General features: G+C 50.6%; 1 protein-coding gene across 1 annotated transcript in view; it reads left to right on the forward strand.

Moving 5' to 3' along the window:
- The window catches only part of TNFRSF13B (TNF receptor superfamily member 13B), a 40,075-nt gene extending 13,383 nt beyond the window's left edge, over positions 1-26,692 (forward strand). The window contains exons 2-5 of the mRNA XM_070561211.1: positions 11,917-12,054; positions 14,527-14,772; positions 25,370-25,555; positions 26,106-26,692. Of these exons, the coding sequence (XP_070417312.1) occupies positions 11,917-12,054; positions 14,527-14,772; positions 25,370-25,555; positions 26,106-26,356 (821 nt within the window). The 3' untranslated portion in view covers positions 26,357-26,692. The remainder of the gene's footprint in view (positions 1-11,916; positions 12,055-14,526; positions 14,773-25,369; positions 25,556-26,105) is intronic.
- Positions 26,693-27,631: the final 939 nt, after the last annotated feature.

A 27,631-nucleotide genomic window follows, 5' to 3' on the forward strand; every position in this document is an offset into this window, starting at 1 on the left:
GCTTGCCTTGTTTCCCAACATATGGTCTATCCTTGAGAATGTTCTATGTGCACTTGAGAAGAATGTGTATTCTGCTGTTTTTGGGTGGAGTGTTCTGTATATATCTATTAAGTCCACTTGGTTTAGCTTTTCATTTAATTCCACTGTTTCCTTGTTGATTTTCTGTCTGGATGATCTGTCCATTGATGTGAATGGAATGTTGAGGTCCCCTACAATTACTGTGTTATTATTAATATCTTTTAGGTTTGTTAATAGGTGCTTTATGAACTTTGATGCTCCTGTGTTGGGTGCATAGATATTTATAAGTGTTATGTCTTCTTGGTGGACTGTCCCTTTTATCATTAAATACTGCCCCTCTTTGTCTCTCTTTCCCTGTCTTATCTTGAAGTGTGCTTTGTCTGATATAAGTATTGTGATGCCTGCTTTCTTTTGTTTGTCATTAGCTTGGAGTATCGTCTTCCATCCCTTCACTCTGAGACTGTGTTTGTCATTGGAGCTGAGATGTGTTTCCTGGAGGCAGCATATTGTTGGGTCTTGTTCTTTAATCCATCTCGCCACTCTGTGTCTTTTTATTGGAGAGTTCAATCCATTTACATTTAGGGTGGTTATTGAGATATAAGGGCTTAATGCTGCCATTTTATGACTCGTTTTCCAGTTCTCCTGCATTTCCTTTGTTTCTCATCCTGTGTGTTTTGGTCTACCAATTGAGTTATGTAGTTATTAATGTTGTGTTTCTTTGCTTTATCCTTACTTATTATTTGTGTCTCTGTTCTGCTTTTTTGTTTAGTTGTTAACATGAGGTTTGTATTCAAAGTCTCATAGATAAGATAGTCCATTTTCTTTTTTTTTTTTAAGATTTTATTTTTTTTTCTCCCCAAAGCCCCCCAGTACACAGTAGTGTATTTTTAGTTGTGGGTCCTTCTAATTGTGGCATGTGGGATGCTGCCTCAGCATGGCTTGATGAGTGGTGCCATGCCTGCACCCAGGATTCGAACCAATGAAACCCTGGGCCACCAAAGTGGATCGCATGAACTTAACCACTCAGCCATGGGGCTGGCCCCCGATAGTCCATTTTCTGATGGCCTCTTATTTCCTTGGGTTCAGTCCCTTTCGTCCCCACGTCCTAAGTTGCTTTTCTCACATCTTATTCCATCTTGTGTTGTCAGATTGTGGTTAAAATGACAAGATTATCTTTGTTTTTGGTGTTTTCCTTCCCTTTATCTTTAATGCTATACTTAAGTATTTGCTAACCTGTTCTGAAGTATAGCTACAATTTTCTGATTTTGTATACCTATTTATCTCCTTACTTTGTGATTTCTAACCCTTTTCTCCTTTTTTTTTTCCCCCAGGTATGAGGGCCTTATTGAGGATTTCTTGTAAGGTGTTCTTGTGTCTACGAACTCCCTTATCTTTTGTTTATCTGGGAAAGTTTTTATTTCTCCATCATGTCTGAAGGATATTGTCACTGGATAGAGTATTCTTAGCTGGAAGTTTTTGTCCTTCAAAGATTTGAATATGTCATTCCACTCTCTTCTAGCCTGTAAAGTTTCTGCAGAGAAATCTGCTGAAAGCCTGATAGGGGTTCCTTTGTAGGTTATTTTCTTCTGCCTTGCTGCCTTGATATTTTTTCTTTGTCATTGACTTTTGTCAGTTTCACTACTATATGTCTTGCAGTAGGTCTTTTTACAGTGACATATTTAGGAGATCTAATAGCCTCTTCCACATGGATTTCCATCTCCCCTGGGTTTGGGAAGTTCTCTGCTATTATTTCTTTGGACACACTTTCTGCTCCGTTCTCCTCTTTTCCCTCTGGAATACCTATAATTCCTATGTTGCATTTTCTAATTGAGTTGGATATTTCTCGGAGAATTTCTTCGTTTCTTTTTAGTCTTATTTCTCTCTCCTCCTCTGCCTGGAGCATTTCAACGTGTCTATCCTCAATTATGCTGATTCACTCCTCTATGGTGTCTGCTCAAGTGGGACACGCATATTTTGTTTTATCTCTTGCATTGTGTCTTTCATCTCCAATATTTCTGATTGATTCTTCTTTATAGTTTCAATCTCTTTTGTGAAGTAGCTCCTGAACTCGTTGAATTGTTTCTCTATATTCTCTCTTGAGTTTTTTGATGATAGCTATTTTGAATTCTCTGTCATTTAGATTACATATTTCTGTGTCCTCAGGACTGATTTCTGGGTACTTGTCGTTTTCTCTCTGGTCTGGAGATTTGATATAATTTTTGATACCGCTAGAGGGAGTGGCTCTGTTTCCTTACATCTTGGTGTTATTTGGTCACAGTGACCACCTATCGCCACTGGGTGGGGGTCAAGAGTCATGTATTCTTAGCCCTCTGTGTTCTGCCAAGATCCCAGGGGCTGAAGCTGGCCCTGGGCAGGTGCAGGGAGGGGCACTTTCTCCTGGGTGTTCTTGGGGTTTTCTTGTTCTGCCCTCACTATCTGCTCTCCTGGGGTGTTGGCCTGATGAGGTCACCCCCATGTTAGCTTTCACCTCCATAGCTTTCACATCCTAGGCTGTGAGGAGCCTCAAGGATCTTTGAAGTTCCCGTGAATGAGCGTCCCCACCCCCATTCCTTCCCTCTCTGAGGTTGCCTGTGGTCCCGGATCCCAGTCTTTTGGGGAAGGAGCAAAGTTTTCTCTTACCCTGTTCCACCTCCTTTAAGGGGGGCTCCAGCCTCTCTGCCTTCTGTCATATGGCTGCGTGGGTCTCTCAGACATCTTTTGTGTTGTGTTTGGATGTCCTCTGTTGGAGTATGAATGTCTTTTTCGTTGTATGGTGGAGGGGAGAGATTACTAGGAAAGCTCACTCTGCCATGATGCTGACATCACTCTCCTATAACTGGAAGTTTTGATAGTGTCTTTTGATGCACAAAACCTTTAATTTTGGTGAGCTCCAATTTATCTATATGTCATATGCAAAGCGTCATTGTCAAATTCAATGCATGTATGTTTTCTTTTAAAAATTTTATGGTTTTTTGGGGCCAGCCTGGTGGCATAGTGTTTAAGTTCGTGTGCTCCACTTTGGTGGTCCAGGGTTCACCAGTTCAGATCCTGGGCGTGGACCTGTGCACCACTTATCAAGCCTGCTGTGGCAGGTATCCCACATATAAAGTAGAGGAAGATGGGCATGGATGTTAGCTTGGGCCAGTCTTCCTCAGCAAAAAGAGGAGGGTTGGTGGTGGATATTAGCTCAGGGCTAATCTTCCTCACAAAAAGAATTTTAAAATTTTATGGTTTTAGCCCCTAATTTTAGGTCTTTGATGCATTTTAATTTAATTTTTATATATGTTGTAAGGTAAGTGTCCAATCTCATTCTTTTCCATGTGGATATCCAGTTTTCTCAACATCATGTATTGAAAAGAATGTTCTTTCCCCATTGAAATGTTTTTGCACCCCTATTGAAAATCAATTGACCACATATAAGAGTTTCTTTCTGGGTTCTATTCTATTTCACTGTTCTGTGTGCCCGTCTTTATTCCAGCATCACACTGTTTACTTTAGCTTTGTAGTAAGTTTCAAAATCAGGAAGTGTGAGTTTTCAAGATTGTCTAGACTTGTTTGGTGCCCCTTGCAATTCCGTATGAATTTTTAGGATGAGATCTTTTATTTGTGAAAAATGTCATTGGGATTTTGTTAGGGATTGTATTGAATCTGTACATCACTTTGGATAGCACTGATGTCTTAACAATATTGAGTCTTCCAATCCATGAACATGGAGTGTCTTTTATTTAGATCTTTAATTTCAGCAATGTTTTGTAGTTTTCAGGATGTACTTCTTTCCTCACGTGGTTAAACTTATTCCTAAGTATTTTATTTTTTTATGCCTTTATAAATGGAATTGTTTTCTTAATTTCCTTTTAGGATTGTTCATTGCAAGTATATATCAATGCAACTGATTTTGAATCCTGCAACTCTGCTAAATTCTTTTATTAGCTCTAACAGTTTTGTGTGTGTGTGGAATTTTTAGGGATTTTACATCTAAGGTCATGTCATCTGTGAACAGAGATAATTTCACTTTCTCCTTTCCAATTTGGATACTTTTATTTCTTTTTCTTGCCTAATTCCTCTGGCTAGAACTTCCAGTACTATGCTGAATCGAAGTAGTGAAAGGGGGCCTTCTTGTCTTGTTGCTAATCTTTGAGGAGAAGCTTTCAGCCTTTCACCATTGAGGGTGGTGTCAACTGTGGAATTCTCATATACGGCTTTTATCATATTGAGGAAGTCTCTTCTATCCCTACTTTACTGAGTGTTTTTATCATGAAAAGTGTTGAATTTTGTCGAATGCTTTTCTGCATCAACTGAGATGATCATGTAGTTTTTTTCTTCATTCTGTTAAGATGGTGTATTACACTGATTGATTTTCATATGTTGAACCATTATTGCATTCCAGTAGTAAATCCCACTTGGTTATGGTGTATAATCCTTTTAATATGTTGTTAGATTTGGTTTGCTAATATTTTGTTGAGGATTTTTTTGTCTATATTCATAAGGCATATTGGTCTGTAATTTTCTTTTCTCATAATGTGTTTATTAAGATTTGGTATCTGCATAACGCTGACCTCATAGAATGAGTTAGGAAGTGTTCCCTCCTTTTCAAGTTTTTGGAAGAGTCTTAGAAGAATTAGCGTTAATTCTTCTTTAAATGTTTGATAGAATTCACCATTGAAGCCATCTGGTCCTAAGCTTTTCATTGAGAAGTTTCTGATTACTGATTCAGTCTCTTTACTTGTTATAGGTCTATTCAGATTTTCTTTCTTCGTGTGTCCATTTTGGTAGATTGTATATTTCTAGGAATTTGTCCATTTATCTAGATTGTCCAATTTGTTGGTGTCCAATTATTCATAGTACTCCCTTATAATCCTTCTTATTTCTGTAAAATTTATAGTAATGTCTCCACTTTCATTTCTGATTTTACTAATTTGAACCTCCTCTCTTTTTCTTAGTCAATCTAGCTAAAGGTTTGTCAATTTTGATAATCTACTCAAAGAACCAACTTTTAGTTTTATTGATTTTCTCTGTTACAGTTTTTCTATTCTCTGTTCTATTATCTCTGCTCTGGTCTTTATTACTCTCTCCTTCAGCTAGCTTTGGGTTTAGTTTGCTCTCCTTTTTGTAGTTCCTCATGGTGTCCAGTTAGGTTATGATTTGAGAATTTCTTCTTTTTTAGTCTATACACTTGCAGCTGTAAATTTCCCTCTTAGCATTACTTTCACTGTATCCCATAACTTTTGGGTTGTTGTGTTTTCATTTTAATTTATCTCAAGATATTTTATAATTTTCTTTGTGACTTCTTTTTTGACCCATTGGGTCTTTAAGAGTGAGTTGTTTGATTTCCACGTATTTGTGAATTTTCCAGTTTTTCTTCTGTTATTGATTTTTCATTTCATTCTATTTTGATCAGAAAAGATAATTTGAATGATTTCAATCTTTTCAAACTTATTAAGACTTGTCTCGTGATCCAATATATGGTCTATCTTTGAGGATGTTCCATGTACAATTGAGAGGAATGTGTATTCTGCGTTGTTGAGTGTAATGTTCAATACATGTCTGTTGTATGCAATTGGTGTATAGTGTTGTTCAAGTCCTATAATTCCTTATTGACCTTTTTTCTGGTTCTTCTATCCATTAGCGAAAGTGGAGTATTGAAACACCCAAAATATTATTGTAGAACTACTGATTTCTCCCTTCAGTCCTGTCAATGTTTGTTTCATGTATTTTTTGGGCTCTGTTGTTAGGTGCATATATGTTTATAATTGTTATATCTCTGTCAGTATCAAACTTTTTGTTAATATATGTTGTCTTTCTTTTTCTCTTGTAACCTCTTTTGATTTAAACTCTGTTTTGTCTGACAATTTATAGCCACCTCAGCTCTCTTTTGGGAGAGATAATAATAATTGCATGGAATATATTTGCCCATTGTTTTACTTTCAATCTCTTTATGTCCTTTTATCTAAAGTGAGTCTTCTGTACACAGCATATAGATGGATCTTATTTTCTTTTAATCCACTCTGCCAATCTCTGCCTTTTAGTAGGGGAGTTTAGTCCATTTACATTAATGTGATTACTGATGAAGGATTTTCTTCTGTCATTTATCTATTTGTTTTCTATATGTCTTACACGGTTTTTTCCCCTCAATTCCTCCTTACTGACTATTTTGTCTAGTAGATTGCTTAAAATGTATCATTTTGATTCCTTTTTCTTTCCTTTTCTGTATTTTTAAAGTTATTTTCTTAGTGGCTACCTTGGGAATTAGTTAAAATCTTAAACATAACAACTTAGTTTGAATAATATCAGCTTAGTTTCAATAGTATACAATCACTCTGTTCCTATATCTCTGACCCTTTATATTTATATTGTTATTATTATGATAACAATAACAAGAGTCAAGATTAACTCTTTATACATTTTATACCCATTAACATAGGTTTATAATCATTGTTTTATGCATTGGCCCATGACATCATATATGAAAAAAGAGGAGTTGCAAACCACACAAGAAGTATAATAATACTGGCTTTTATATTTACCTATGTAGTTATCTTTACCAGTGTTCCTTATTTTTTCTTATGGCCTCAAGTTACTGTCTAGTGTATCTTCATTTCAGCATGAAGGTCTCCCTTTAACATTTCTTGTAGGGCAGGTCCACTGGTAATGAATTCCTCCAGCTTTTGTTTATCTGGAAATGTCATAATTTCTCCTTCATTCTTGAAAGATGGTTTTGCTGGATATACAATTCTCCATTGACAGTTTTTTCCTTTCAGAAATAGCTATATCAACCTACTGCCTTCTGGCCTCCATGGTTTCTGAGAAGAAATCACCTGTTAATTTCACTGAGAATCCCCCGTATGTGACAAGTGCTTCTCTCTTGCTGCTGTCACAATTCTGTTTTTGTCTTTGGGTTTTGAAGATTTTACTATAATGTGTCTTGGTGTGGGTCTCTTTGAGTTTATTCTGCTTGGAGTTCATTGAGCTTCTTGAACATGTATGTTCGTATCGTTCTTAAGATTTAGGAACATTTTGGCCATTATTTCTTCAAATATTTTTTTATGTCCCATTCTCTCTTTCTCTTTGCTTTCTGGAACTCCTATAAGCATGTGGTGGCACATTGATGGGGTCCCACAAGTCCTTCATGTTCTGTTCATTTTTCCTCAGTCTTTTTTTTTCTGGGAAAGATTTGGCCTAAGCTCACATCTGTTGCCAATTTCCTCTTTTTTTCCCCTCCCCAAGCCCCAGTTGTATATTCTAGTTGTAGGTCCTTCTAGTTCTCCTATGTGAGCCACCACCATAGCATGGCAACTGATGGGTTGGTAGTGTGGTTCCACACCTGGGAACTGAACCTGGGCCACTGAAGTGGAGCATGCTAAATTTCCACCACTAGGCCATCAAGGCTGGCTCTCCTCCTTTTTTTTTTTTTTATTTCTTCATCTCAGACTAAATAATTTCAATTGTCTTATCTTCTGGTTCACTGATCCTTTGTTCTGCCTACTCAAATCTGATGTTGAACCTTCCTAGTGAGGGGTTTTTTTTCACTTCAGTTATTGGACTTTTGAATTCCAGAATTTCTGTGTGATTCCATTTTTTGATGACTATTTTTTAGAGCAGTTTTGGATTCACAGCAAAATTGAGTGGAAAGAACAGAAATTCCCCGTAGACCCCCTCCCACCACACTTGCACAGCCTCCCTCACTTTCCACATCCTGCACTAAGGTGGGACATTCGTTACAATCAATGAACATGCATTAATACATCATTATCACTCAAAGTCCACAGTTTTCATTAGGATTCACTCTTGGTGGTGTACATTCTATGGGATTTGACAAATGTGTAATGACAGGTATGCACCATGATAATATCACCCAGAATAGTCTCACTGCCCTATAAAATCCTCCATGCTCTTCCTTTCTCTCTCCTTCCCCAACCGCTGACAACGACTGATCTTTCTACTGTTTCCATAGTTTGCTTTCAGGATGTCACACAGTTGAGATCATACAGTAGCCTTTTCAGCTGGGCTTCTTTCAGTCAGCAATATGCATTTAAGTGTCCTCCATGTCTTTTCATGCCTTGATAGCTCATTTATTTTTGGTGCTGAATAATATGCCATTGTGTGGATGTACCACAGTTTATTTATCTATTCACCTACTGAAGGAAACTTTGGCTGCTTCCAGGTTTCTCTCACTCTCTCTTTTTTTTTCAGGAGGATTGGCCCTGAGCTAACATCTGCTGCCAATCCCCCTCTTTTTTGCTGAGGAAGACTGGCCCTGAGCTAACATCTATGCCCATCTTCCTCTACTTTATATGTGGGATGCTTGCCACAGCCTGGCTTGACAAGAAGTGCCATGTCCGCACCTGGGATCCGAACCAGCAAACCCTGGGCCACCAAAATGGAACGTGTGAAATTAACCACTGTGCCATCGGGCCGGCCCCAGGTTGCTTCCAGGTTTTGATTCCTTTTTGACAACTTCTATCTCTTTATTCATATTCTCCTTTTGCTCATACATAATTTTACTGCTTTCCTTTAGTTCTTTGTCCATGGTTTTCTTTAGCTCATTGGACATATTTTAAACAGTTGATTTAACATCTTTGACCAATATTTCCAATGTCTGGGCTTCCTCAGGGATGGTTTCTATCAAATTATTTTTTTCTGGGAATGTGCCATATTTTCCTGTTTCTCTGTACGTTTCATAAATTTTTTGAGAACTGGATATTTTGAGTATTACTTTGTGGTAACTCTGGGAACCTGATTCTCCCCCCTCAGAGATTGCTGGGTCTTGCCTGTTGAGGGCTGGAGTCTGTTTGTGACTTTCCCAAATTGTTTTTGCAAAGTATGTATTCCTCTTGTGTGGTCACTGAAGTTTCTGTTCCTTTATCTCTGCAGCCAGCCAGTGACCTGACGAAGATTTCCTTAAATGTCTGTCTCTCAAAAGTGGGGGGAAGTAGTGTCTGTCTCTTTAAATCCCTGGAACCCACATCAGCCCTTGGAGGTTGAAACAATGGCCACCAGCCTCTGGTCTGGTCTGTTCTCTCAGTGATCAAAAGCAGCAATAAGAGGGGCCGCCCCATGGTGCAGCAGTTAAGTGCGTACGTTCCGCTTGGGCAGCCCGGGGTTCGCCAGTTCAGACCCTGGGTGCAGACATGGCACTGCTTGGCAACCATGCTGTGGTAGGCGTCCCACATATAAAGTAGAGGAAGATGGGCATGGATGTTAGCTCAGGGCCAGTCTTCCTCAGCAAAAAGAGGGGGATTGGTGGCAGATGTTAGCTCAGGGCTAATCTTCCTCAAAAAAAAAAAAAGAAAGAAAGAAAAAGTAGGAATAAGCAATCAGAATTCACAATCCCATTATTTGGAGTTTGAGTGCCTTATTGCCCATCCAGGCTCCAACAAGTTACATGAGGAATGTGGGCGTTTGTCTCCAGTGCTGCCTACGTGCAGCTGGGGGCTGGAGAGTGGTATCCGCCATGATGGGATAGGCTGAAAATGCACTGAAATTCCTGAACATTACCAGCTCTCCATCCAGCTCTCCTCCGGACAACTCCAGAGTTCCAAAATAGTGACTGCAGACAGTGGCTGCCGGCCGGTGCTGTTGAGCGGGAGGGCAGACTCCTGGCGCTTCCTGCTCTGTCTTCCCTGACATCGCTCTCCTCACATCCCAGCTTTGCTTTGAGATGCTCACGGACTTCCTGACTGGCAACGCTCTGTGGTAACCTGCTTGTTCTCAAGAAGGTTTGAGAATCTGCTCTTCGTCCCCGGTGCTGCTCAGTTTCGTGACGATGGGTCTTGGTTTGTTAGAATTTATTGTGCCAGACGCCTGATGGGCTCTTTGAATCTGGAAGCTAATGTCCGTCAAATCTGTTTTTTCTGGAACTCCCATGAGTTAATCTTTGGACTTCCTGAAATGATACAATAATTTTCATATCTTTTCTCTCCCTATTTTCTGGGAAATGTCTTCAATTACAACTTACAACCCTTCTACTGATGTTTTATTCTGGCTATCATATTTCTAATTTCTAGTAATTCTCACTTGTCTTTGCGGCTCGCACGAGGCTTCTCGGCCCGCCTCCTTTGAGCTGTCTGTCATCCGGAGGCGGGGCTCCTGCCTGGGGCGCTCTCGGCTGTGGTTCCCCCGCTCAGAGTGACGCACTACCAGCCGATTGGCAGTTCTGGGTAAACGGACAGCGTTGTTAAAGTAGAAGCTTTGCCCTGTGGTCAGGCAGCGCCTTCTCATTTTCTTGAGAGAATCTCGCAGTCTGTGCCTCCAGGTCTCTTCCTCTGAGTTGGGCTTCCCGGAGCAGAGGCTGATGATTTCCTGCCAGTTGCAGGAGGAGGAAGGAGACATTGTTAAACGCGGAGCCACAGCACTCAGCTGTGCCCGAGGAGACCCCAAGTCTTCTGCTTGGATGGGCGAGGGGCCGTCACCTGCCTGGGCATGGCGATCTGGCTGGGCTCAAGCCCTCTTTCTATAAATTTCCAGCTACCGTTGCTTTGCCCTCCCTTCCCCCACTGTCGGAGACACTGGTGCCCCCAATTCCAGAATCTTCCTGGGGGGCTGTGGCTCAGATCAGCTTCCTTCCCCGATGGGCATCAGAGATCTTAAACTGAGGTCAGTCACCCCAGTGTGTCCACCAAACATCTTCCAAAATGTTGCTGACGTCTGTCCCCTGCTGGGGTAACTTATTCCATTCTCTTTATCTTTGAGGATAAACTTCCTTTTCTGTCCTTTTAGTAGGATTTCAAGGGGGAAGGAACATAAGCTCGTGTGTTTAAGCCGCTGTGTTAAACCAGGAGCCACTGGCCTCTTCTCAGGCAGTTTCATTCAAGAATAAACAAATGCCGTGCAGAATGTTTACAAGAAGTCGTTGGGGGAGCAACGGTGCTGAAATCAGACAGAACATCCTAGAAGAGGTGATGCATTCACACGAGAGGCTCAGCAGCACAAAGGAGCCTCCTCAGGGGCTCAGGGGTCTTGTGGAGCCAGTGACACCAGACACCAAAGTCCAGGAAGGGGCAACGTGAGCAACCGACGGTGTAAAAGTCACAACGAAAGTTAGCTCTGGGAGTGGACGTCAGATGGGAGGGGACCCCAGAGCGTCTTCCGGGGGCCGGAAATCTATACCTTGGTGTGGGTGGGGGCAACAGGTGTAGACGTACAGAAAAACTCAACAAGCGCACACTTAGGATTTGTGTCCCTACATTGGGGGTGTCTCATCCCTCGGTGAAAAGGAAAAGGGAAGGAAGTTGACATGTATTGAGTGCTTGCAGTATGCTGGGCACGGGCTCCATCTGCTTTTCTCTTTGTTCACTCATTTCATGAGCACCTGCTGTGTCCTGGGCACGATCCGGGCTCTCGGGGCCCAGCAGCAAACAAACATTCAAGTCTCTGCCTGCACAGTGCTCGTGGTGGGGGCGCTGGCACCAGCGCTCACAGAGAGGCGGAATGACAAGGAACGGGCGCATCAGTGTGCAGAGCAGGGCAGTGTCCTGTCTTGGGGAGAGTCAGAAAGTCTCCCTGAGGGAACGAAGCTGAATCAGAGGTCCAAAGGATGAGGAGGAAGTAACCAACTGAGGACAGGGAAGAAGATCATTTTATGCAAAGGGAACAGCATGTGCCAAGATCCTGTGGTGGGAAGAGGTGTGGCCCATTAAAGAAGGCTGAGAACAGGGCCACGGGGGCACTGACACGAGGGAGGGGCCTCAGAATGGCCGTTTCACAGATGGGGAAACTGAAGCTCAGGGAGGTGACGTGGCTGCCCCAAGTCACCCAGCAAGTGCAGCCGGGATTGGAAGCCAGCTTTGTGTGGTTCCCCCTCTGCTTGCTGAGACAGAGAGTGGGAAGGTGAGCAGGAGAGGCCACCCGGGTTCCAGCCTCCAGTGGGTGCCAGCTGCCCTCATGCTCCTTGCCTCTCAGCTCCACAGGGCCTGCGGCTGGGGGCGGCCATGCCATCCTGCCCCGAAGAGCAGTACTGGGACCCCCTGCTGAACGCCTGCCTCTCCTGCAGACCCATCTGCAGCCATCAGACTCCGCGCGCCTGTGCAGCCTTCTGCAGTGAGTTCCGGGCCCGGGCCGGGGGACGGCCGGCTCAGCCCCTGCTTTCCCCTACAGTGGTCCTTCTGGCCCACTGCGCCTGGGGCCTGAGGATGGCGTGATGGGAGGAGATGTACCACGTGGCACCCTTTACCCCTTGATCTTTCTGCTCTGGCCACACGGGCCTCCTTGCAGTTTCTTGAACATGCTGTATTCTTTCGTGCCTCAGGGCCTTTGCCAGGTTGAACCCTCTGCTCCCTGCTACCTAACCTTCGGGACTCAGCCCGAGTGTCAGAGGTCTTCTCTGACTGGCCAACAGAAGTTCGGCCCAGCTTTGTCATCCTCTGTTCTTACTTTCTTTTTGAACTTTTTCTTATAGAAATTATCAAGCATGGAGAGGACAGCATAACAGACCCCTGACTCCCCATCGTCAGCTTTAAAACTTCCGCCTTGCTATTCCCCAACCAAATTTTTTGCTTGTTTAAAGCAAATCCAAGAACTCATATATTTCACCTGTAAAAACTAGATCATGAATCCCGAACACACAAGGGCCTCTGAAATCGAACCTCGACATCTTAGCACCTCAGGCAGCAATTCCTCAACATCGTCTGGATTCAGGACAAATCTAATTTTCTCTGATTATCTTGAAAAATATCTTTTGCTTGCTGCTCTTTCTCATATTCGTTCTTTTCCTTGATGGAACATATGACAGTTTGTGTTGTGTTCTTTCATGTGTGTCTGTTTCATGTCTGTCTCTGTGAGCTCCTCAGGCCCAGCACAGTGCCTGACACATAGGAAGTGCTTCGCAAATACTGTTTGTGGCGAGTGGAGCTCAGAGAGGCTGAGTGACCTGCCCAAGATCGCACAGCATAATAGAGGGAAAGTTAGGATTTGAGCCAGGACTCCAAAACATGATTCTCCAAAACACCATTATCCATTAATGAAGTAGAACATTGATTGTGTCATTGCACAAATGTTCATGGAACCTTCCATCCCCTTGAAAATGACCCTTCAAAGAGGCTTTCATTTAATGGGAGAAATGACTACATTTTGAGGTAGAAAGTACAGTACATAAAACGCCACACAGCTGGGTGAGACTGCCTCCAGCTGATGGGCTGGAGAGCAGAGATGTCTTCCTGGAGGAAGCAGCCCCTGAGATGGGTCGTGAAGAGTGCGTAGGTGTGGCAGCCCGATGACGGAAAGAGGGACTAGTGTGGGCAAAGGCCTGGAGGTGGGGAAACACTCAGGAATGTCAAGGCCCACAGGGGAGGTCGTGCAGCCAGACAGTGAGGGAGCTCAGGCACCACCTGCAACAGCCACACTAGGGTCCCTGAGGAGGGGCGGAGCTCACAGGGAACCCAGGAATACCATCGCCAGCAGGCTCATGACGTCTCATGTGGCTCAGTGGAACCCGGGGCCAGGCGGCGCCACGGCAACGGAGGCGATGGGGCCATCTGAGTCTGCCCTGAGGTCCCAATTCCACCATCTTTCTGGTCTTTTCCTTTCCTCTGTCAGGCACGTCAGTGTTGGTGTGTTTGCCTTGCAAAGAGGCTAAAATGAGTATTCTCAAACCTTCGCTTAACGGAGCATTTTTTATGATGTGTCAGGCCCTGTGCTGGGGACTTCAAATCCTCACGACCTTAAGAAGTCACTATTACTGTTATTTCTTTCTTGGGCATGAGGAAACTGAAGCACCGACAGGTGTAGCCCTCACAACCTGCAGGTGGTGCAGCAAGGAAGGCCCCCTGGGCTGTGGGGCCTTGCAGTCTGTGCCCTTAACCTCTGCCTCGCGCCGCCTCTGCAATGCGCCCCTCACACCTGCTGCATGCGTCACAGGTGCATGTAGAGAAAGTCTGATTGTAAAGACGAGTGACGAGGAGCCATGCCCGCAGAGCGCAGACCCCGCCTGCATCCCAGGAGCTCTGCCGAGGCCAGCGGGCCGGGTGGGCTTCGGCTCGCGGGCCTGCTGCTCCTTGGCGCGGACACCTGGTTAAGCTCCCACAATTCTCCTTCATTAAGACATAAGAAACACTTCATTCGAGCTTTCCGACCTTCCTGCCCCTCTGACCCTTACGTCACATGAAATGCGCTTCTCCTTTTTGAAGTTTGAAAACTGCAAGAACTTATTTGATGATGTGCTAACCTAATTTAAAAGATAAAGAGACAATCCTTATATGTTTAGAAACTAAGAAATGCACTTTTAAATAAGCTATAGGTCTAGGAAGAAATAATGATGAAAAGTAAAAACACTTTAAACTAGATATAGGAAAAAATACTACATATCAAAATGTGTGTAATGCAGCTAACAACCAGCACTTAGGGGACACAGCACAGCCTTACATTTGCGAATTGGAAAAGGACCTGGATTATCTGGGAATTGCTCTTGGGGAACCGGATTGTGATTTTTTTTTTCACTTTGATGCCCTTTGAGGCCAGACCCGCAGCTCCCGCGGTCTCGGTCACCCAGTGCCATCACTTGTTTCTGTTTCCTAGAGTCACTGAGTTGCCTCAAGGAGCAAGGCAGGTACTACGACCAGCTGTTGAGGGACTGTGTCAGCTGCGCCTCCATCTGCGGACGCCACCCCAAGCAGTGCACGTTCTTCTGTGAGAACAAGCTCAAGAGCCTCATGCACCCGCCCCCGGAGCTCAGGAGGCAGCGGCCGGGCCAGCTTGAAACCAGGTCAGACGGCTTGGGAAGGTACCAGGGACCAGAGCACAGAGGCTCGGAGGCAGGTCCAGGTAAGTCACCTGCGGCTGGCTTGCACAGTGTCTGAGGGTCAGACTGCGGGGAAAGCCAGACACCGGGCCTAAATAACAAGGGTCTGCAAAGCGGGAAGTCCAGAGTCCAGGCAGATGGCCAGAAGCCAGCAGGGTCATCACGGAAGAGAAAAAAATTTAGACAAATTATCCAGAAGTCTGTGGGCAGGAAGGAAGCAGGAGGAGGAAAGACCTGAGGTTGGGAGCCTTATCATGGAGGCTGAATGAGTTCTTAAGACACAGGGCAGCGAGTAACCGGCAGGACTGGCCTTGTGAGCAAGACCTCTTATTCCATTCAGAGGCAAAGGAGACTTCCTAAGGATGAGAAGGAAGAAGTATTACACAAAAGCTGATGGGGGCCGGCCCCGTGGCCGAGTGGTTAAGTTCGCTCACCGTCCAGGGTTTCGCCGGTTCAGATCCTGGGCGCAGACATGGCACCACTCATCAGGCCATGCTGAGGTGGCATCTCACATGCCACAACTGGAAGGACACACAACTAGAATATACAACTATGTACTGGGGGCTTTAGGGAGAAGAAGAAGGAAAAGAAAAAAAAGAAGATCGGCCACAGTTGTTAGTTCAGGTGCCAATCTTTAAAAAAAAAAAAGCTGATGGTGGGGATTGGCTGCGTTGGATACGGTGGGAAAGGTTCCTTGAACTGGGCATCTGCTAAAGCGCCAAGCACTGAACATGATCTAATTATCCTCCCAGAAGACACTTCTTGGCTGACCTGCTCTGTGTTGTCAGGAAGGTCGGGAGGGGCTGCCATGTGGATCCGTAAACACTTGAGATGTTATGACGCTGCCCTTGGCCTGTCAGTGGAGAGACAAGAGGCTGAAGCTCCCAGCATGCGGATTGATCTCTTCCCTTTGCCGTGACTGCCTCATGATAGCATCCTTTCCAGGTGGCCGGGCCCTAGTGCCAAGATGCCCAAGGGCGAGCCTCGTGTGCCCTGATGAGGGAGGTTGCCCATCCCCAAATTCTGCTTGGTTGGACTGTTGTCTCTCACTCTCGTCTGCTGTCTTGTCTGTGAGCTGCTGCTGCTTCACAAACAGCCTCCAGATTCGGCGGCTTATTCCTCGGGAGCCTGGGGTTTGGCTGGGGCCAGCTGTCTTCGGCTAGCTCAGCCAGAGATGGCTCCGCTCCATGTGTCTCTCAGCCTCCTCCCGGGTCCAGCGGGCTGGGAAGGCATGTCCTTCTTGTGACGACGGCAGGAGTGTAAGAGGTAGAAATACACAAGGCCTCGGGATGCAGGGGCTGGGAGCTTGCATTACACCATCGCTGCTGCCTTCTATTACTCAAATTGCAAAGCCAGCCAGGTTCAAGGAGGAGAAACAGATGCTGCCTCTTGGTGGGTGGAGAGGCAAAGAATTTGTCGCCATGTTGAGTTGTAATCTAGAACAGCAGAGAGAGAGGGAGGGAGGGAGGGAGGAACAGCACATTCCCACGCAGAGGGTGCGGACACAGAGGGAGCGACGAACTGAGCCACAAAGTGGGGGCACACCTGCTCCTCCCACTGGTGATCCCGTGCCTGCCCTGCAGTCTGCGACACCTTTGATCCTTCCAGCCAAACCCAGAACCTTTCTCACCTCTGATGCAATAGATTCCTCTTCAGATCAATCCTACCTACTTTACAGGTCAAGAAACCAAGTCTCAAAATTTGACATGACAAGCTGAGGGTTGCACACTGGGTGCGTGGCTGAGCTGGGACTCGGGCCAGTCTGTAGGTTTCAAAGTTTGTTCACGCTGCAAGAGCAAAAGTCCCAGAGTGGTGTCCATGGGATTGTCACCCCCTGAGGGTGACCTGCTGCCCATGGGAGATGGTTAGCTATTCTGATTTGTGACCATAGCCAAGCCCCAGCCCTGGAGGGCGCTGGGTAGAAGCTGGGAGCCTCATCTTGGCACCAGGGATGGATCGCCCAGGAAGTGTGGATGGGGGTTGTAAGGACATGTTGGGGAGCCAGCATCAGCTGTCCCACTTGTATCAGGGAGGGCCAGGGGACATCATGGGCCCTCCCGGGCCTCGGTGACTTGGTGGCGGTCTTGCACGCTGCCCCTGCCTGAGACTCGCTGGAGCTCCGGGGCCTAGGTCCGCCGTGCTCTCTCCTCTGACGCTTCCGGGTGCCGCTGGGGCAGAAGCGGGATTTGAGGTCGATTGTAAACAGGAAGCACCAGGGCCACATGCCCAGAGGAGGGACCAGGTGTGGACCTGTTTGAGGGGACTGGAGGGCACTATGTGGCCAGGCCACATCTGGCTGCACACAGTGGTGGAGCTGATCTGTCCCCTGCCCTCTTATGGGCTCCTCGAATCCTGCCGTCCCCCCACTCATCCCCCCACAAGGCCCCACTCAACCTGCTCCAGGGCCCTCACGCATGCCTCTCAGAGTGGCCTTCCCTCATTTGATGCGTAACTGTGGAGGGCTTGCTGTGCATGAGGGAGGCAGCAAGAGCAGGGCAGATCCTGTTCCTGTCCCATGGACGTCACAGTCTGAGGGGAGAGACAGACAATGCACAAGACTCGTGCAAATGATAAATTAATCTCAGTGCAGGGTGGCAACACAGCTCAGCCTGGGGTGCGACGGGCAAGGAAGGCTTCCCGAGGCGGGGCCTGGCGGTAGACTGCGGTGGTGGTGCAGGCTATGGAGGCAGCCCCTGGTTCCATCCCTCACTCACTGTGTGACCTTGAGCAAGTTACTTCACCTCTCTGAGCCTTGGTTCTGTGAGACTGAGGTGACGCGTCGTCATGGAGTTGATGCATGAGCGCTCGGTCAGGATCAGAGATGCCCACCCAGCACTTAAGAAGAAAACATGTGTTTCAGAGTCATGGTGGGGGATGGGTGTTCCAGGTGAGGGAACAACATGTGCAAATGCTGGTGGGGGTAGAGGAGCTGTGCCGGGGGGCGGAGGAGCTGTGTGCTGGAGGCAGACCTGGGGGGAACGAGACCAAATCCTGGCGTCAGGGGCTCCCAGCCTAGGGGAGAGGCCTGCACAGGCGCAGGAGGACGACTCCAGGCCCACATGATGAGCTCCCTGCCAGGGGCTGGACGGTCCAGGGAGCCGCCCCTCCACCGCTGAGACTGCGCGAGGCCCCCAGAACAGGAGGAGCACCGCGGCAGGAAGGAGGAGCACTGAGACGGGCGGCAGGCATTCAGGCGGCTGGACGGGGGCCTGGGAGGGACCAGACACCACATGACAGAGGGCCCGTCTGCCAGGCTGGGGAGACTGACACGCTCCGGAGGCAGGGGCAGCCGCAGAATGCGAGGGCCAGTGCTGGGCTGTAGGGAGACCCCCACCGCCCTGGGGTGGCTGGTGGCGATGGCGGCAGGGGCCCTGCGAGAGGCTGTTTCTGGCAGTAATGAAGGCTGCAGATGCCAAGGCCCTGGGATGGAGACAGAGGGCAGGTGCTTTGGCACAGGATTCGTGGGGCGGAAAGGCCATCATGAGGTGAGCAGCGGGGGCCTCCAGCACAGCTGGCAGCTCAGCCCTGCGGCCTCAGCACTGTGCCCAGAGCCCTTCTTGGGACGGTGTTCTCAAGCACGGAAGCTGAAGCCCCCAGGGTCACAGAGAAAGCAGGGTGCTGAGATGCTGCCAAATAGCATCTCAGGAGAGAAAACCAGACGAAATGTGAAATCAAATGATGTCACACAGATTGCGACATCAGACTGAATCTACGTGTTTCTCCATCAATGCATTCAATAGCAGGATGAGGGCTGGCCAGAGGACGACAGTGCTTTCAAACTCCCAGTGACCATAGGCGACACTTCAGGGTAAAACCACTGAGGTGGGGACGGAGACACCTGTGGTTCTGCTCTTAAAGCCACAGTCACTGCTCAGACAACCGGGGGCTGTGGCCTCCACGTCGAGTGGAAGCAAAGGCTAAATTTCAGTCGGCAGCCCGTGAAAATAAAGATTTGTTTTTCTCATCCCAGTCCACGGCGCCCCCCACTCCATCCGTGGCCCCCAGGTCCCCAGTTAAGAGCTCTGGGAGGTATGAGCAGGGCCCTCCGCCAGCCTGCCTGCCCCTGGATCCAGCCCCACCTCCCTGTGTGACCCAGGGAAGTTTCTGGACTGCTTGTGCCTAACTGTTCCCACCTGCCACCATCGCAACAGCGCCTACCTCACAGGGTTCTCGTGAGGCCCAAATGACTTTGGGTTTTGAGTGCACAGGACACGCCAGGCACTGGCAGGATCTCACTGGGCGCAGAGAGCAGAACATGGTTCTTCCCTGGGGGCTGCGCCAGCTTCCTGCAGCTGCTGGACAAGCGCCACCAGCTGGGGGCTCAGAGCATCACAATGTAGGCTCAGTTCTGGACGCCAGACGTCTGATATGGAGGTGTGGGCGGGGCTGCGTTCCCTCCGAGGGCTCTCGAGGAGAATCCTTCCTGGCCCCTAACGGCTTCTTGTAGCTCCAGGCACCCCTTGGCTTGTGACTGCATCACTCCAGTCTCTGTCTCCATCTTCACGTGGCTTCTCCTGTGTGTCATCTGTCTTCTCTCCCTCCCTTCTCTTCTAAGGACTCTTGTCATTGAATTTAGGGCCCACCCTAATCCAGGATAATCTCCTCTTGAGATCGTTAACTTATTACACCTGCAAAGGTTCTTTTTTCCCAAATAAGGTCATATTTGCTGTAACGAGGGGGCATCTCTTTGGGGAGCCACCATTCAACCTGCTGCATGGGGTCAGAGGGGAACCCAGATGGACTGAGATTGCTGAATTGGGTCCCCCCATGGGAGGGTAATGCCAGCCTTGGGGGCAGCCAGGATCCCCAAGTGGGTCTGGAGCTCTGGAGAGCATCTCACCTGGAGAACTTGGATTTCATTGGCCTATAAGGTGGCAGTTGTGGTCATAGGAATAGAAAAAGCTACCTGGGGACCCAGGAGGTGTGAGGGGAGAAAAGGACTGAGGAGGAGGCCCTCTGTGGGGGAGTCTGTACCCCAGGGGCCGACAGAGGCCCACAGACACGCTGGGGAGGAGCAGTCAGGGGTCAGAGCAGAACCCTGGATGTTCACCAAGGCATACAAGGAGGAAAGTTCTAGAAGGAGTAGGTCATACCACAGAGAAGGTGCAAATGTCCACCAGCTCTGGCCACAAGGAGGTCAGGGGACCCTATGAAGGGCCATTTTCAGGTGTCCCCAGGTGAAGGCGCCCTGACCCACGGAAATGGCGGGGGCGGGGGCAAGACGGGGGCTGCGGGCTCTCCACCCACAGGCAGGGGGCCCCTCTCACCATCCCTGAGACCAACAAAGCAGGCCTCTTCCTCTCCCCTGTCCAAACCGAGCCTCATCGTTTATCAGTCCCTTAATGTCCTTGAGTCCATTTTAATCAAAGTCCACCAGACAGGAATGCACGGGGCGGCTGGGGTCAGAGCAGCACAGACTGTCCTCCAGGACTCGCTTGTCCACTGTGAGCCCAGGATGCCCAGCCTAGCCCCGAGCCCCATCAGGAAGGTCACAGGCGGTGGGCCTGAAGCCGACAGGGGGCGGCTGGTGTGAAGCCACCGAGGCTGATATGGCAAGAGAGCTGAGATGGGGCAGCTCGGAGCTGGTGGGCTGGCCCACGACAGGCATCAGGGATGAGAAACCCAGCGGCCAGGCTGAGGGGTGTGCAGGACGCACTGCAGGGTGGGAAATAGCCGCTTTCTTGCGTGGATCACTTCCGTAAAGTCGGGATCAGCATGGTGGGGTGGCGGATGACACTGCTTCTGTCCTGGGAGTTGCTCAGTCTCCCTTCCTTTGGGAGTGGGAGCTGGACTGGGTGCCCCGTGGCTGGTCTGACAGCGGCTGTGCGTTTGTTTATCTCAGGGTGCAGTGTCTTCTCTCCCCCTGCCCCCCGACTGTGACATGCAGCGTCACCGTGGAGGTGTCCACGCCCCTCTGCCTGCCCAGGGCTAGAGCGAGGTCCTTGGAGCAGGGTCATCAAGGAGACCTGCTTCACAAGACGCTGGGGGCAGAAGCCCAAGAGGAGAGGGCGGATGGGAAGGGGGCGGTGGAGAGCAGAGGCGGCGCAGCTTGGGAGTGGGCAGGCCCGGAGTAGGACCGCCCGGCTGTCTTGGTTCACTGAGAGTGGGAGCAGCGGGCTGGCCCCTAGGCGTGACCCAGGCCAGGGAGAAGGGCTGAAAGCCTGCAGCCGCCGCCCCTCCCCATCCTGCTGCAGCTGCTGGGCCGCTCCTGCCAGCAAGACAGAGGGTCGCTCTCAGGGAGGGGACACTGAAAGAACGGGCGCTCAGGGGTACCAGGTCCTGATGGGTTTGGGGGTGGGGGTGGAGCAGGAAACGTGGCATTCTGGAAACTGCAACCCCACCTGTCCTTTCCCAAACTTGTCTCCCAGAATGATGGCAGCCAAGTGTTACTCCCACACGCACACGCACGGAGGAGACAGAGGCACCCTCCGTGGGAAAGGCCACGGACGTGGACACTGGAGGCCCTCCAGGACCTGGCAGCGAGGCTCGCACTCCTGCAGGAACCTCCCTCTCAAGTGCGGACGTTCACGCGAGCGTCGGCAGCACGCGAGGATCGAGGGAAGCACGGAGCGTCAGGGCTGCGGGCGGCCGTCCTCGCCACGTGGCCACAAGCCACGCAGGGGGTCCTCCATGAGGGAGGAGGAGCAGAAACCTCCTGTGCCCAGCCTCACTCCTTCCCAAGGACAAACACCCAACCCCCCACCCCCCGCCCCACTGAGCTGCAGGGGTGTGGGGATGCTTGGTGACTTGCTGGAATGTTCTGCCCGGGCCTAGCTGCCTCACACGCATTCGCGTGCGCACCACGGATGCCAACAGCAGCGGTGAGAGAGGAACGTCACACCCCTTTACAGACAAGGAGCGGGGCCGAGAAGCGCAGGACCACGTCCTAGGCCACTGTCAACTCAAGCCATGCGGCTGCGGGCACAGAGCGAGCCCTCCTTCCCGCCTGGCTCAGGTGGCTGATCCCGGCCCGGCCCTGCCACGGCCCGGGGGCACTCGCCCTGCCGCTGAACGACAGGCGACAGCGCTGGGCCAGCGCCGGGGAACCTACTTCCAGGTGAGAGGGGCTTTGAAGACACTGAAAACGAAAGACCAAAACAGAGAGCAGCTCGGAAATCACCCGCGACCGCCGCGGGCCTGTTCGGAGCGCCCAGAGCCGCTTGGGACGCCCTGGGGCTGGTGCTCGGCCCCATCTTCACGCAGGGACGGAGGACGCACCCTTTTTCCAACAAAAACTCTTGCCTGTGCCCCTTCGCTCCCGGGGTCAGCAGACGCGCAGCACGGGCCGAGCCTCTCTGTCCGAGTGGCCAGGTCATGGAGGCCGGCGGAGGGCAGCTTCCGAGGTCGTGGACCCAAGTGATCTTTGTGACTGAACAAAGGGGAGCAGAGACATGACCGCTGCGGCGCCCAGGGGCCCTGGGACCGGGCGGCTCTCCTGTCGTGGCGCAGCGTGGGCCTCCGCCTCCTTCCCTAGGCCTGGAATGCACTCTTGAGAGCTGCGCACTGGCCTCAGAGCAGCTGGGAGCTGATTTTCTGTTTTGAATAGATGACTCATACAGATCATTAAAAAAAGAAAAAGAAGGCATTATACACAAAGGTTTTCGGGAGAAGCCTCCAGCCCCGCAGCCGCTTGGGTTCTCTTCCCGGAAGCAACGAGCCCTGGCAGCTTTGTGTGATCTTTTTTGGGGGGAGGAAGTCTCTTCTTGAACTAACATTCGCTGCCAGTCCTCTTTTTCCTTGAGGAAGATTGGCCCTGAGCTAACATCTGTGCCCATCTTCCTCTATTTTGTACGTGGGATGCCGCCACAGTGTGGCCTGACGAGTGGTACTGGGTCCGCCCCCAGGATCTGGACCCGTGAACGACGGGCCACAGAAGCAGAGCACTCGAACTTAACCGCTACGCTGCCACCCCCTGGCCCCCTGTTGGGTTTTGATTTGCGTTTCTTTTCTCAGCCCAGGGGCTTTGTGAGCTTGTGTTAGGGGAGGTCGCCAGGCAGGAACTAGTTCATTTCCCACAGGAAATCTCAAATCACTGGTCTGGGAAGAGGGAGGAAAAGAAGCTGGGACAAGTCCTTCACTCCCTCAGGAGCATCTCTGTGCTGGTCGTCCGCTGTGGCATCCAAGAGCACCCAAAACTGAGTGACCTGCAGATAACAACAATTTGTTATGTCGCATGGCTCTGTGGGTGACTGGGCTCAGCTGGGCAGGTCCTCTGCTGGCGTCGCTTGGGGTGTCCACATGGTCTCGGGCAGATGGTGCTGGAAGTGGAGTCACCTAGAGGCTCGGCTCCGATGCTGGGCTGGCTGGGCCTCGCCTCTTGTCTCTCTAGTCTCAGGGCCTACCCCTGTCCAAGTGGCCTCTCCAGCTAGACTTCCCAGGGCTCCCTGGAGAGCAAAAGCAGAAGCTGCCAGGCCTTCTCAGGGTGAGGCCAGGACGGGCACTGGGTGACCTCAGCTGCGTTCTCCTGGTTGCAGTGAGATCTCCAGCCCAGCCCAGATTTGAAGGGCAGGAGACGGGGAGGTGGTTCTTTGGGGACTAGCTCTGAACACTCGCTGCCACAGGCTCAGAGTTGGTCTGGGTGTTAGAATTCACACTGAAAACATCTGAAACATGTAGATGTTTAGTCTTTCTCTTTGAATCAACAAGGCAATTGGTTTGTACTTAGCAGCAGCCTGGTAGCTAGGCTTCCACCTCTGATGTGAAGGCTGCTGGCCTCTCCCCTGTGGACCCAGCCAGTACAATGTTTTCATGTTATTCTAGAGGTGAGTAGGAGCAGATGAGCAGATGGAAAGACCTGGAGTTGGGAACTGTGGACGTCACCCTGTTCTGCCCTCTGTCCCTGTGACCTTTCGCTAGATCCTCTCACCTCCTAGGGCCTCACTCTCCAGCTCTGTAGGTCCAGTGTCTTTGTTTTCGCTCCCCCATAGCCTCTCTGAACTCTGGGCAAGGGACACGAAGGACAGTGCCACAGGCCTGGGGTAGTGACACCAGCCCACTGAGAGCTTCCGTCTCCCTCTGTGAATGCTAGGGTGGCACCTGCTGGCTCTGTCTCTTGATAAATCTCCTGACTGTCAGGAGCGTGTGTAAGGAGGGAGGGCAGTGTCTGCCCCGTCACCCCCGCGCACTGGCCCGGAGCACTGGCCTGGCATCCGTCAGACTTGCTCCCAGTTGTGGCTCTGCAGGTGGGACAGTGTGACTTGAGACTTGATTTGTCATCTGCAGAACGGACTGTGAAATGGTGCAGCCGCTGTGGAAAAGAGTCTGGCAGTTCTTGAAAAAGTTAAACATGGCGTCATCCTCTGAGCCAGCAATTCCACCGCCAGGTATCCACCCAAGAAAACTGAAAACATACATCCACAAAAAAGCCTGCACACTCGTGTTCACAGCAGCATTATTCACAGTAGCAAAAGGCATAAACCACCCCGATGTGCCTTGATGGGTGAATGGACAAACAGCGCTGAACGACCATCCACTGGAATGTTACTCAGCCATAGAAAGGAATGGAGGCCTGAGACACTACCATGCGGATGAGCCTCAGAAACGTGCTAAGAGACAGAAGTCAGACCCAAAAGGTCACATAGTGCACGATTCCGTTCATGTGAAATGTCCAGAATAGGCGAATCCACAGAGACAGAGAGTAGAGCAGTGGTGCCAGGGACTTGTGGGGGGATGGGGAGTGACTGTTGGAGGGCACACGGGTGATGGAAATGTCCTCAAATTACATCGTGCTGATGACTGCACGACCTTGTGAATACACTAAAAACCACTAGGACGTACGCTTTAAAGCGCTGACTTTGCTGGCATGTGAATTACATCTCAGTTTCTAGGAGGGTCGTGAGTCCTCCTTCGCAGGAGCAGGGGGACTAAAGGAGGCACTCCGTCATCAGGGTTAGTACGTGGTCCAGTCATGACTATGCTGCACACACATTACACTAATCTGTCCACTCCTGGGGCCGGGGGACACCCCAACTCCAGGGGCAAGGAGAAATTTCAAGCGGAGGGCTTTGGCTCAGGGCTGAGTCTTCCTCTGGCATCCAATCCAGAGACTCAAGGCCCTGAGAGGTAGAGTGAGCAGCGCCCCATTTCCCCAGGGCCCTGTGGGTCACACCTGCTCCCAGACTCCAGCAACCACACCTGGCTCGCCCTCGAAGGACGTGCCCCCCTAGCAAACCTCCTCCTTGGAGGAAGGCCCAGGCCAGGACTGGACTATACCATCCACTCGTTCGTCTGTCCACCTCTACGGCCCGGTCTACATCCCAGAGCCAGAGGAGACGGCAAACAGGGCCAGCTCCAGAGGGGGCCAGCTCTGGGGTCCTGGAAGAAGCTGCTACTGGCCTGAGGTGGGGGCTGACTTCCTGCAGGTCCAGACAGCACATCAGCCGAGCGTCGGGGTGCGCGAGGGAGGCAGCCCCTCCAGGAGCCAGAGCGGCCCACAGCAGGCTGGGGGCTGGGGGCTGGGGGCTGGGGCCTTGGCCTTCCGGGGGCACAGGCATGGCCATGTGGCTCGCTTGAGCCTAATGAGGGGAAAGAAAGACCCTAAGACTAAGGGGCTGCTGGCCTGAGGGGGGACACTTCAGAGAAGGGCCCCTGCTGAACTCAGGGCCTCCCGCTGTCTTGCAGCACCCTCAGGGCTGAAGCTGAGCGCCGACCAGCTGGTCCTGGTCTACAGCACCCTGGGGCTCTGCCTCTGTGCCATCATCTGCTGCTTCCTCCTGGCGGTGGCCTGCTTCCTCAGGAGGAGGGGGGACCGGTTCTCCTGCCAGCCGCCCCCAGGGCCGTGTCGGACTCCGGCCAAGTCCTCCAAGGGTGAGCATGAAATGGGGGTCCTTGCCCTCCCACTGCTGTGGGCCGAGCGACGGGCCGTCTCTCTGTGCTGGCACTGCCCCTGCTTCTAGATGGAGCGCGCTTGGTCGGCTCTCCCTGGGCCAGGTCTGGGCAAAAGCCCTGCAGTAGTTTTCCTGTCTTGGTGAAATTAGGTTCAAAGCTCACGGCCAGGAGAGACAGGTACCTGAGGAAGGAGGGGGGCAGGGGACAGCCAGCAGGTTGCAGGGGCCTGGAGGGTTTGCCCGGATGCAGGGCTTTCAGGGCCAAAACCGAGAGAAGGTGGCCACCCTAGGGGCCTGGGGGCGCGGACAGAGTGTTAGCCAAGTGTGAAAGCCTGCTCCTGCACAAGCAGAAGGGGAGCTGGCGCTGGCTGGGGCTGCCTGGGGGCGGCCGGGTGGAAGAGGGCACCGCGGGAGTGCAGGACAGTTTACGGTCTCCCAGAAGCATTTCCTTCTGCTGAGAGCCTGGCCTGCTGACCCCTGGCTGCAGGGGTCGGGGACAAGGCCAATGCCCTCTCTCCTCCTGCACACAGATCACTGGATGGAAGCTGGAAGCGCGGCGGGCGGCCCGCCGGAGCCGGTGGAGACGTGCAGCTTCTGCTTCCCGGAACGCAGGGCGCCCACCCAGGAGACCGCGGGCGCGCCCCAGACACCCGGGCCCGAGCGCGCTGGGTGGTGGGGGCGCCGCGGCCAGACCGTGGCCGGACAGCCCTGTGCGCATGCCCCCAATGGCGGCCTCGAGGTCGTCTGTGCGCCCGCCCAGGAGGGAGGCCTGGCCACGTGAAACGGGGGGAGGGAAGGGTGAGAGGAGAGGGATGGGGGGCGGGGACTGAGCCAGCGGGCGAAAGAGAGAGGTTGTTGGGGGAGAGATGGGGGAGAGAGGAGGAGAGAGCCGGAGCAGGGAGGGGATGGGAAGAGAGAGATGGTTGAGAGGGAGATAGCAAGAGAAAGGGAGGGGGAGGTGCCAGGACAGGACGCTGTCCCTGCCTTTACCCCAAGTCTCCACTGTAGGTCACCATCACCCAAACACACCTGCAATAAGGTCGCCCGCGCCTGCTGGACACAGCCCCCAAGAACCCTTCTGTAGAAATAAAACCTTCCACGGCTGCCCGCTCCTCACTGTCGTGGTTGTGGTCGTGTCTTCCCTGGGATGCCTCTGGACGGCCCCTCTCACCGGCCTGCCCCGGCTCATGGTGTCGGCACACACAGCGGCAGCTGCCGGCCGAGGACCCGCGTGTGGACTGCCGCGCCAGGCCCCGAGAGCTCGTGGACCCGTCAGTGGGGAGCAGTGGGTGCACACGGGCTCTGCTGCTTGCTTTCTTTGACGAGGGAAAGCGGAGGAAGAGGAGAAAGATGAAGACCGGCCTGCAGAAAGCATTTGTGGCCAACACCAGAACCAGGGCTGGGCTGCCTACATTTCTTCCAGGAAACAAATTCCCATCTTGCCTCCTTAGGGAGGGCATGAGGCACAGAGTGTGCATGCACGTGCGTGTATGTACACGCACGCATGTGTGTGCTGAGGCTGTATGTGTGCACATGTGCATACACATATGCGTGTATGTGCGCGCACGTGTGTATGCATTGTGGTGTGGGGTGGACAGGAAGGGGCAGGCAAGCTGAACCCAGGGCGCCTCACTGCTCTGCAAGCCTGAGGCTGCTCCCTGGACCACAGCGGGCGTGCTCTCCCCTACGCCCACCTTCACCGGCTCTAGCCACCAACCTGCACTGTTAGTTGCTTAATATTTTTCTTTACATTAACTCACCTTTTCTTCCATACTTACTTAAACCTCATGCTAAATTTTATGGGTTCTGAGTGATAACACTAAGCAATAATATGTGAGTATTCACAAATTTTAGATGCTGCCTATATTTTATATTTCTATTTTTATTAGCATTGAAACCTATATTTTAGTAGCATTTAAACCTTAAAAATGCCTAACTATTCTTAGAAGCATTTACACTGTAAGATAAATACACAATTATGCAAATTAAAATTACTCATCCTTCACCACTCAGAATCACCTTGCACACCTGTTTGCACCACAAGCTCAGGGGACGC

Source organism: Equus przewalskii, chromosome 10 (assembly GCF_037783145.1).
Source record: "Equus przewalskii isolate Varuska chromosome 10, EquPr2, whole genome shotgun sequence".
NCBI lineage: Eukaryota > Metazoa > Chordata > Mammalia > Perissodactyla > Equidae > Equus > Equus przewalskii.